Source organism: Vombatus ursinus, unplaced genomic scaffold (genome assembly GCF_900497805.2).
Source record: "Vombatus ursinus unplaced genomic scaffold, bare-nosed wombat genome assembly UNPS02009975.1, whole genome shotgun sequence".
Lineage (NCBI taxonomy): Eukaryota > Metazoa > Chordata > Mammalia > Diprotodontia > Vombatidae > Vombatus > Vombatus ursinus.
The window spans coordinates 216,392-228,489 of NW_020949753.1; the positions used below are offsets into that span (position 1 = coordinate 216,392).

The 12,098-nt window shown below is 39.9% G+C and overlaps 1 protein-coding gene across 2 annotated transcripts in view; it reads right to left on the bottom strand.

Annotated features, from left to right (window-relative positions):
• LOC114036732 (alcohol dehydrogenase class 4 mu/sigma chain-like) overlaps positions 1-11,898 on the bottom strand; it is a 28,964-nt gene extending 17,066 nt beyond the window's left edge. For both annotated transcript variants that reach the window (XM_027853407.1, XM_027853408.1), the window contains exons 1-3: positions 11,818-11,898; positions 6,654-6,755; positions 1,802-1,940 (exon numbers count right to left, since the gene is read on the bottom strand). In XM_027853407.1, coding sequence (XP_027709208.1) covers positions 1,802-1,940; positions 6,654-6,755; positions 11,818-11,835 — 259 coding nt within the window. In that variant the 5' untranslated portion in view covers positions 11,836-11,898. The remainder of the gene's footprint in view (positions 1-1,801; positions 1,941-6,653; positions 6,756-11,817) is intronic.
• Between the last annotated feature and the right edge of the window lie 200 nt (positions 11,899-12,098).

Sequence of the window (12,098 nt, forward strand, 5' to 3'; positions counted from 1 at the left end):
GATAGATAGATAGATAGATAGATAGATAGATAGATAGATAGATAGATTATAAAAAGAAACCATACTCTGGGCACCTGAAACTACACATGAATGTGAGTTTGGAGAGTAGCCCTGAGGGATGTTACACCATTAGAGAAAACTACAACTACAAATTCTACAACTTAGATTTTTTAGAGAATTTGAGAGATTAAATTACCTGCAAAGAGTCACACAGCAAATATACACCAAAGACAGGATGTGAATTCAGGACATCTCAATCCTGAGGCCGGCCATCTATCTACCAATTCTCAAAGGCATAGCAGCACTTTTTGCCATAGCAAAAAAATTGGTCACAAAGTGGGTGCCCTTTGATTGGGGTGATTAAACAAAGTATGGTATATGAACAGAAGAGAGTTTAATAATGCTATAAGAAATGAAGAATATGAGGGATTTAGAAAAATATGGAAATATCTATGGGAGAGAAGAGAGTCCCCTCCTCAAAAACAAAAACAAAACAAACCTCAGTTGATGGTTCAGAATGTAATCACAAAGTGTTAATGATATGTTATCTAGACCATAGAGATGAATCTACATCCTGATCACTTTATGAGATGTAGGCACCTGTCTTACTAAATCTGGAAAGGAATAAAATGACTGGATGAACAAACAAATTAGTCACACTGAGGCAGCTAGGTGTTAAGTGGATCACTTAACTTTAATTTGCCTCAGTTTCCTCAACTGCAAAATGGATGATAATAGTCCCTACTCTTTAAGAATCAAATGAAATAATATTTGTAAAGTGCTAATCACAGTCCCTGGTACATAGTAAGCACTTAAGAAGTGCTTATTTCCTTTCTCCCTCTCTTCTTCTCCTCTCTCTCTGTTCTTCCTTCTTTCCCCTCCTCTCTCCTTCCATTCCTTCATTCTTTGTTCCTTTCCTTTCCTTTCCTCCCTGCCTCCCTTCCTTTCTTGTTCCTTCCCTCCCTCCTTCCTTCCTTCCTTCCCCTTAACCAGAAGCTGCTTGTAGAGTAGGTACTGGTAGGTGGGGGAGACGGAGGAAAGGAAATTGTCAGAGTCTATGTCTCTGAAGAGACACACGTTCCAGACAGATACGGATATAGGGAGGGAGTCACTTAATTGGGGTAGGGGCTGGAGAGGAAGCAGTTTCAAGGAGTGTGACACTATCAGCAAAAAAGAAAGTAGAAGAAAGATGGAGACCAGTCCCTAAGAGCCCAGCTGGGTAATCTGCCCAACAAAGGTGCAAACCCAAGAGGAAGTGAATGAAGACACAATGAAGACAAGCCTTCCAGGCCCTACAATGCCAAGAGTTAAGAATCGCCTTTGTCACATGTGTATCCTACATGTGTGCCTCATTTCCATTATACTCTAAGCATGAACCCACTCTTACCATGGATGGCACTGTGTCTATTCATGACAGAGTGTGCCCTAGGTTTATGGGCAGAAGAAGGTTGTGTTATACCTACTTTTCTTGCTCTGACATTTGAGTAGTTGCCTTACTCAATATTCCTCTACCTCAGGAGGTTCTTAATCTGACCCCTTGGGCGGTCTGATAAAGCCTATGGAGCTTTTCTCAGAATAAGGTTTTTAAATGCATAAAATACATATAGGATGACAAAAGAAGCCACGTATATTGAAATGCAGTTTCATGGGCAGTCTTTTAACATAGCATATAAAATAAAATAAATACAACATAACATAATAGAAATGCTTGTTTTATCCCATAAATTAAAAAGAAATATAGTTATAAAAATTGTTTATGAAAAACAAATTCATAGACCCAAGTTAAAGACCCCTGCCTCACCTGGTTTCACTGTAGTTACCCCTTCTCCAATACTCTCTACAATCCCACTTGCTTCATGTCCCACAATTACTGGAAACTTAGTAGTCATTGCTCCACTGATGACATGGTCATCTGTACGACAGATCCCTGTGGCCAAGATCTACATGGAAAGAGAAAGACGACTGAACCCTGGGGTAACAGGACATCTTGGTCATAGCAGGAAGGGACTACTTAGATCATTCTTAAGTGAAATGCAGCTTATATTTAAAGATGATCCTCTTATAAATATATTAGTGCTTTCCATTGTATTGGGTGCGTTGCCAACTCTAAGGTTCTTGTGCTGAGGGAGCTTTCATCGTGGGGGAGTATGATTCAGTAGGGCAGTGACATGTCATATGAAGTGACATGCAGTGTTCAAATGGAAGAACCAAACCAAGTGTGATCAACTCACCGAAGGTCTACATGATCTGGAATTTTTTTAGCTTTTTACATCTCACAAAACATTTTCGTCTGGGATGATCTCAAAGAGTAGGTCAAAAGAAAGTGAGCTTTTTTCTGAAAGCTCCTACTAGTATCGATTATCCCAGTGCTAGGCATGAGGAACTGTTTGTCACTCGGTTGGCAAGCTGCAAAAGATTCTTTGACCTCAAACATTGTTTTAAGGTAACAGAAAAGTTAAATGGAAATTTACAGTGAATCTAAACACTAGAGAAAATGCAAATGGCTATGGCTTGATTATTGGAGGATGAACCATGGGAAGTGGACAGGAAAGGAAATAAGAAAGGTTTTTAGGAAATTGGTCATTACTCAATGCACACAGAATTTCAAAATATTTTATTAATAAGAAAAAATAGTATAAATTCATATGATTGTATTTTGATTTATTTTTACTGTAAAAATGTAAATATCTCTAATTGTAAGGGCATATCTTATTTTATTATTTTATAAATTCCAATTCAATTCAACAAGAATTTATTAAGGTATACAAAACAAAATGCTAAGTATTAGGTATATAAAAATAAAACCAAACTGTCCCTGTCCTCAAGGAGCTTACACTCCACCCAGATTGAAATGAGTAAATACAAAATACTAAGTGAATACAAATAGATTTGAAGTGATGGAGAGGCCAACAATAACTGGGGAGGGGTGATCAGGAAAGGTAGTACTTGAGCCAAGCCTTGAAGGGGGCTTAAGATTTCAAGAGGAGGAGGTGAGGGAAGAAGACATTCCAGGTGTAGATTCTGTATAAATGCATGGTGATGGGAGATGTAACATAAAGAGGACAGAAAGTAGGTCTGTTTGGCTGGAAAAGAGCATACGTTAAAGGTGACAGTGTGAAATCAGTTCAGGTTGATTGTTTGGAGCCAAATTGTGAAGGGATTTAAATCAAGCAGAAGAATGCTGTATTTTATCATAAAGGCTAAAAAGTCTCAGGACAGAGACACAGTCAGACCAGGGCTTCAGAAATATAAATTCAGCAACTGTTTGGAGAATAAACCATGCAAGAGAGAGACCATGTCTATAATGGGACTATGGCAAGAGTCCAACCAGGAGGTGAAGAAAATCTGAACAATTGTGTGGTGCATGCAAAAGGAGAAAAGGGGACAATTTTGAGGGGTGCTATTGAGGGAGAATCAAAGCTTGTTCATAGGGGATAAGGGAAAGTGAGGAATTGCACCTGTCTTTGAGTTTGCACACCTGAGTGACTGGAAGGAAGGCGACGTCCCTGATAGAAATAGAAGCATTAGGAGGAAGGGTGGGACTGGGTGGTTGGGAGAAGGAGAGATAAGTTCAGATTTGGACATATCAAATTTGAGAGGTTAATATGATATCCAAATGGAGAGAGTTCCATAAGCTGTTGGTCTTACAGGCTTGGAGCTCAGAAGCAAAATGAGAGTGAGCACAGTAAATGAATTTTCACCTTATTTGCATACAAATTTGTATACAGATGATAACGAATACATGGGAGGTGATGAGGTCACAGAGTGAGACTGTAGAGAAAGGAGGAAAGAGGACCCAGAGTAGTGCCTTCATACAAAATAGAGCTCCCAGATACAGAGTGAGAAATGGGTAATGAACTTCCACAGAAGACTGAGCAGGAGTGGTCAGAGCAGAACCAAGAGGAAGCAATAATCAGGAAAACCCAGGAAGAGAGAATGGATCCAGAATGGAGAGGTGGTCAGCAGTGTCAGATGCTATCGAGAAATCATGAAAGCTATGGACTAGAAATAACAATTAGATGTATTTGTAAAGAGAATAAGCACCTTTGAACAATGGAAAATTAATATTACAAAGTCATAGAAGACAAGCTTGGTGAAAAGAGATATGAAAAGACAGCTCCCTCCTACCCACAATGCCTTTGCAGAGTTATGAGTCCCCTGAATGTGGCACACTACATGTAAGACTGAAAATTTTTTAAAGATTGATATGTTTTGCTAAATATTTTCTCTTGCTATTAAAAATTCCTTGTAATAAGAAAGCTATCTTGGAGGATGAGGAAAGAGATACAGAAGAAATGAAAGTGTTGTAGAAACAAAAGGGATTAATGAAATCTACTTGAAAATAGAAGATCAATAATGAAAAACAGTGTGCTTTTAAAGAGATCATTGATACTGGGTCAGAGTATGAAGAGCTGAAAGAGTCAGGAGATGAGGGAATAGAAGGAACAAGGAGCAACAGACTATGAGAGGGAGGAGAAATGGAGAGAGACAGAGAGACAGAGACAGAGAGACAGAAAGAGATAGAGACAGAGAGAGACAGAAACAGAGAGAGACAAAGAGAGAGAGACAGAGAAATAGAAAAGTCAAGCTTGGGTTTTTAAAGGACTAGGAAGTCTGGGCACGTTTGTAAGCATCATCTAAGGAGCTACTGAATAATATTAATAGTAGAAGGAATCGAGGATGGGAGCAGCAAGTTCTCAGAGGAGACAGGATGGGCTGAGATCAAGGGCACCGGTGGAGAGGTTGACCTTGGCGAGAAGAAAGGCAACCTCTTCGTGGACAACAGCAAAGGAAGCTAGAATGGGGAACAGTGTGGAGAGTGTTTGAGGAACAGAATCAAGGACAAGAGAAAGTGTACTAAAAATAGACTCAATATTTTCAACACAGTATGAGGCTTTTTATTTTCAGTGAAATATAAAATAAAAGTATTCTCTGCTGAGACAGTAGGATGCTGTATTGTAGGTAGCTCTCAGACAAAAGAGATGGTTTGGAAGATATATATATATTTTAAAAAGCCCAGAGTCAATCAAGGCAGAATAAATGAATTGTTGTGCAGAAGGGGAGGGGCAGTTAAGAATAGAGGACAGCAATTTGGAGCAGCCTCGGTCAGCAGAGTTGTGTGATTCCCTGTGCCAGGATTTAAAGCATGAGAGTACAGGGAGAGGAAGCCAACATTGGCCTTAGTCCAGGGTTCGTTATCTAGAAGAGGATGAGTAATGATGGGATAATGGGGCAAGGCATTCAAGTATAGAGGACAGTGTAAATATGTTCCTAATGTCAATCAATAGAAAATATTTCATGGCTAACTGAGTTTGAGGAGATTTTATTTAAAAAAATCATTACTTTTCATTATTATTAAGGTGCTCATTCAATAACTATTTAACAAGGGACAGAAAGATGCCATGGTCCAGCATAAATATGCAAGTGAAATTTGTGTTTCATTGATCCAGATGTGGCCTGCAACAATGTAGATTACAAGCCATTCAAGTCTGCCCACCTTCTTACGTAACTCACATCTGTGTCTTCCTCCATTCCCCATTTAATGTGCTGTAGTCTTATGGGAGCCCACAGGGGCTGTCTAGCTTGCTTTCATTGTGTGATCTGCCTATCTCCTTGGAGCAAACATTTCCATGACAACATTCTTTATTTCCAAGATCCTCTGCTCTCAGCCAACAGGCATCTTTCCATTGCCCTCCACTTGATATCCATTTTGAATTCTTCTATTGGAGATATTCACTCTGAATTCTTTCGAGCCTCTAATCTTTGTGAGTCGCAGCTGAAGAGCAGAGGAGAGGAGAGGAGAGGAGAGGAGAGGAGAGGAGAGAAGAGACCAGGGTTGGTGTGGGGTGGGGAGGCAGGGAGGAGATATATTAGAGAAAGGAAGATGAGCACCTAACTAGGCATCACAACTCCAAAGGTAAACCTTGCAAAATTACAAATAGACATCAAATGAAATCGGCATAGGTTAGGAAGCATTAATCTAGAGCCCTCTGAATATGATTCTCAAAAGATGATACAATATTGCAGACATCTAGTTCTGGGTGACTCATATTCCCTTCTTAATGCACTTCTGGAGCTTTGACCAAAGTCCTTATGGGGGGGGGGGGGGGCGGTGATGCTATAGGTTTGGTTGTATTTATCTCAGCTGTGGGGATCCAAACACCTTTCTAAGAGAACTGTCCTAAAAGGAATCTTTGAGATGCACCTTGAAGAGTAGAACAATAGCAATATTAGCAGCCAGAGTTGAGGTTATGCCTAATGTTACGAAGGCAAGAACATGACGCAGAACTATTTAACTGGTTAGCCATGCCAGTGGTGTAGCTCCAAGGATGCTGTTTCTTTACATCAGGGACCCTTAGCCCCATGGGATTATAAACCCAGCAAATGTTTAGAATGGTGTTAACTTAGGCATCTGACTGATACAACATCATTTAAGACTTAAAGTCAAGTCCCACCTTTGACCCATATTGGCTATTTGAGTCTGGGCAGGACACTGAACTAATTAATGTCTCCAGGCAACTCTAAGTCTCTAAGTTGCAAAACAGGGGCTGATCTGCATTGTAAGAGTTTCCTCTTTGACAGTTCCCTATAAGAAAGAAATCTCAGGCCTTCTCTTAAGGGGAAAAATTAGTCCATATTAGGAATGTCAGTACCTTAATTCGAACTTCATAGGCTTTCGGTGGGGCAACTTCCACCTCCTCGATGGAAAAGGGCTGTTTCAGGCCCCACAACACAGCAGCTTTGCATTTAATCACCTTGAAAAATAGCAAGAACATATTTATATGACATACTCATAAACCCATAGACCTTGGCATTTGACTAGCGTAAGCATGGCAAAGTCCATTGTAAGAAAGGAATGGATGAACAAGTTGTAGTGTATGGTTGTGATGGAATACTACTGTGCTATAAGAAATGATGAGTTCAATGATCTTAGAAAAACATGGACAGCCTTGCATGAAAAAATGAAAAGTGAAATGAGCAATACCAAGAGAATGTTGTATACAGTAACAGCAATATTGTTTTAAGTACTTTGAGTGACTAAGTTGTTTTGATTACTATCAATACCCAAATAAATACAAGGGACATAAGAATGAAGGTGCCGTCTGAATCTTGAACTGATGAAAGAACTGATAAATAGAATGTTTAGAATGATTTTATATATATATATATGTGTGTGTGTGTGTGTGTGTGTGTGTATACACACACACAGACATATTTGTCTCTAATGTAACCATCTCTAGGGTGGGGAAGAAGGGAAGAAAAGAGAAAAAAGAAATTTACATAATAACTTTATTATATATTTAAAAGGAATAGTAAGTTGTACATAATAGATTTGTGGTTTTATGTGCAATCATCTTTTTTAAATTATGCTGTTATAGAAATGCTCGTTTTATTCCATAAATTAAAAATAAATAATTTTTTTTTTTTTTCACAAAAGAAGCATTCTATCAGGGTGGGCTGTTCATCTAACTTTCCTCAAGACCAGGACCTTTTCCATGCATTTGCAAGTTTAAATAGAAATACCTGTCCCTCTGAAGGCTGGAGACATTGACAAGAAAAGCAGTGGAAGAAGGGAAAAATGAACTCACAGATTTCAGTGAAATTCTGGATCCAGAAGTAGAGGAAAGGAAGAGACTGAGAATCAGAAATATCTTAGAGGTGTGTTCCATTACCTGATATAGGACTTCACCAATTAGGGATTTAGTTGAGTTAAAGGAAACCTTTGAAAAATGCAAATACTGACTGTCAGTCACTAACATTAGAGTCAGTCAGTCAATAAACATTTATTAAGTGCCTACTATGTACCAGGTGCTATGGTAAGTGGTAGGGATAGAAATAAGTGCGTGGGATATAGGTCCTAGAGCAATCCCCTTCCCCCCCCTTCCTCAGGGCTCATTAATGCAAGCCCTGAGGGTACAATCTATTCGGGGCAATCTACCCCAGCAACAAAGAACAAGGACACTTTTTACAACCTGCCTGTAGACAGGAAGTTTTCTTTTTCTTTTTAGAGTAAATAGTTTTAGAGAGGGAGGAGGAGGTCTGATAAAGTTGAAAAGCATGTTTCTTTACAAGATCAACGAGCTGCAAGTGTTTCAACAGAACAAGAAGCAATTAACTCCCTGAGGAGGCTTCATTCCTGAGAGATTCTCAGAGATCATCTCTCACGTAAGAAAAAAAGAAAAACAGTCTTTGCCCTCAAGGAGCTTACGATCTAATGGGGAGGGAGGAAGAAAACACATAAAAGGAGCTGAAAAGCAAGGGAGTGGAGTGAGCCCGGAAAGTACCCAGCATTGGGGTGTAGTGGAAAAGTCAGAGAAGTTCAAAGATAGTGCAGTCAGGTGAGAAACGAGGAAGTGTTTTGAATTGTACCCTCTTCTTAAATGGAAGGCTAAAAAAGTTCATAAGCCCCACTCTCCAATAAGAGGGACAGAGGATGATGGGGAGGTGGAATCCCGAGGCTGACGGGGTCTTGCATGCTCATGAGGTTTTTCCCCAAAATGAGCCTCCTGGACCCTTGGGGGAAAGTCAGGGAGGTCCTGCGACATTGCAGCAGAGTGAATTCACTCGAACAGTTTTCTTGCCCCCTAGTTCCCAGGTAAAGTCAGCAGCCTTAAAGCAACTAGGCTTTTGATGGCAGTGCTGACATCTCTTTTTGCACCCTGGAATGTTTAGTGGTGTAGGGTGGCCTAGGTGGGTGACTGTGCTGGGATCACAAAGGCAGCAATGTGAGAGAAATGATTGCTGCAGTCTTACTGAGAGGTGATTTAGGAGAAAGGAGGAGTCTGAAACTGAGGCAGGAAGATGCCGGCTGCTTTTTCCATTTTGAAATTTTACCAAGGCCAGCCCTACATCGTGGAGTTGGGGAAGAGACCTGGTGAGTGAAATATGGTGAAGACCTCTCCTAAAATCTAAATCTATAGGTCCCTGCCCAGTTTTACTGTAAAAACAAGTTGTTGACCGTGAGGAATAAGAGCGGGGACACAGGATATGATCACATCTGCACGTTTCAAGGCAAGGGGCCTGAAAGTGGCAAGAACTCTGGGGTAGGTCATCGCATATCGGCATCTGTTTGCCCTGTACTTGTCCCTGTCCTTGGGGTAGATTATCGAGTTCCAGATTGTACCTTCAAGGCTTGTGATTTTGAGCTGAGAGGAGGGGGGGGCGTTGAGGCCAGGATCTATACCCTGACACTGAGAGAACACTTGGTGTGAGTCGCCCTTTCTCGCGAGATCGTAATAAAACTCTTTTCTACTTTCTACCTTGAGGATCCTCTGAGTTTAATTTGGGTAAATATTGCTCGCTGTTCCACACACTGGCATAGGCTCTCAGGATAAGATGTGTGATGATTATCACACTCTTCTGAAGCAAGCATCTGATGCAATCTGGCTGATGTTAGAGTAGACAGCAGGTCACTCGGTGTACTAATTCTCCTTCTTTGTCCTTGAGGGGCTGTGGGGTAAGTGGTGCTGCTAGAGGCCTGAATCCCTGGTTCTCATCTTCACACATTTTTCTGGTTCTTCTGTCTCCTGATCCACTTAAATAAGGACCCCTCCAATTTGTCCCCTGGTCTCTTCCTGCCGTAAGTGATATTTGTGCTCGTGAAAGGCATGTGGTGAGACATACCTAAAGAGACAAGTTGTGCTGAGTGACTACAAGATGACACGTTCCTGGAAGGAGAGTGTAGGGGAAAATTGCAGGTGTACCAACAGATCCTTGGGCCTAATTTCAGTGCCCTTCAGAACTAGTTTTTACAGGGAAGGGAGCTACCGGGAAATTCTGGGCTGAATGAACAGAAACAAACAAAGCACACAAAACAAAACCAAACAACCCTTCAGAATCCAGAGCACCTGTAGGGAGATTTCCCAGAGGAATAGAAGAGAGTGGAAGGAAAAGGCAGAGGAGAAGAGACATCCATGTCAGATCCACGTTAGCAGTAGGTGGTAAAACGTGGAAAAGGCGGGCATATGGAGGATCCGCACAGACATTCCTCACAGGAGAAAGTCTCAGAACAGCCGCTATAGCTTGCTTTCTATGCTGGCCCCTAGGGAGCTAACCCCAGAGGCCCTGTCCCAAAAGCCAGGGAGCCTTGCCACCTGTGCTCTGGGAAAATGTTTCATTGGCTTGTATGTAACCTTGAGCAGAGGTGACTGAAGCTTAAGATTAAGTGAGATTTAAGGGCCATCTGGAGAACTGCTCCCAAGTCCATGGACTTCATATTAGTCATCATTCACGGAAAGATGAAATTCAGAACACCTTGAGTTAATTCAGGAAGGTTAGCATAGGAAGGAAAAGTGCAGTTACCAGATTCATCTAGTCTTTACATGAACCAGCTGGTCTCAAAATTAACCAAATTCAAATGCTCCGGAGTACATCCTCCACTCAAAGCCATTCTCAACATTTCAAACCCTAAGGTTAGGATTATATTTGCTGATATATCTGAATTCAAACATCATCTACAGCATAAAAAGCATTTATGAAGAAAAAATACAGAAGCTACTTTTGCAAATAATAGATCCATGTCAAAATGAGAAAATAATTGACTAATTAAACTGATTTTGCTTTGGTCATAAAAACAGCTGTTACAACTGATGTATAAAAAATGATTTGGTCTTTTGAGGTATTTTTACATTCTGGCTCTTCTAGACCTCTTTAAACTATTTTGCCAAATGAAGTAAAGACCCAAACTCTTTTTAAACTGGACCCAATCACTACATTTAAAGAATTCTAAGCATCTTTTTTTCCCCGATTATATGAACTTGCAAGCAGCAGTATGGTATGGTTAAAAAAAAAAAAAAACCCAAAACATACAACTTTACTTTAGAAAAGCATTGGCCTGCCCTTAGGCAAATCACTTAAACTCGCTGAGCAGCACATCTGTGAAGTGAGATAAAGAGAACTTTATTGGCTTTACATGGTTATTTTTAGAACTATATTTTATATCTAAGCAAGCTTTGTAAACTTTAAAACTCTACCAATGATTCTCAACTTGGGGGTCTATGATAATGATTTGTTATTTTTTTACATTTCAATAACTGTATTTCAATATAATTGGGTTCCTTTGTTATTCTATGTATTTTTATGTTACACATTTAAAAACATCATTCTAAGAAGTCCATGGACAGCTAAAGTGTCCACAATACACAAAAAAGGTTAAGATCCTCTTCTCTTCCCACATGCTCAGTTATTTTTTTTTGCCCACATAAACAAGTCTTTAATGAGAGCCATCCTTACTTCTTATGTTCACACAGGTAGTTGATAAAAATCACATCCTTAAGTAACCTCATGGGCATGCCCAGTCTTTTGGTGCTGTTATAGGTTTGATTTCTATCTTTTGCATTCCATCACTTAATTGTATCAAAATACAACAGAGAAGAAGGTGCTAACATTCTATCAAAATCAACTTAAAGCATATTCCTTCAGTCACTGCTAAAATCCTAGAGAAAGGGCCCCCTTCCCCATGGTCACTCCATTCATAGCCCCCATTTTCATCCTGTAGCAATGAAAAGTTCTGCTGTATATATACATACATACACAGATATATATACTGTATATTCATATATACATACTATGTATATTTACAAACACATACATATTTACATATATAGTTCTATATACATACACATACATTAAAATAAAGCACATATAATATAATATAATGTAATGTAATGTAATATATATGCTAAATGCTTGTCTGCCTAGGCAAACCTCTCCTCTCCTGAAAATTCACTTCCTTAAACAAATAATTCAGATGCTGGAAGGTTGCAGAGTTACCCATCTCCCTAGTTTGTGATGAAGATACAGAAATACTTTGCTTACTTTTCCTGTGGTGCTCATCCTGCCTCTCTCTTAGGTCTGGCCTTCAGAAGTCCTCAGACCAGCTCCACTGCCTTGTGTGTGAGCTAGCATGCCTTCAGGTAAATATTCTGTTTCAAAGAAACGCCTTCAAAAACATGACTCAGAGCCCTCAAGTGCTTCCTCTCACAATCTGGTCCCACCTCTTGAAATGCTGAAGTTTTGAAAAGAAAGGAAAAAAAACTAACAAAGATGTGATGCATCTAAAGGAACTGAGATTTTAATCATAATAGTGAAGAATGATG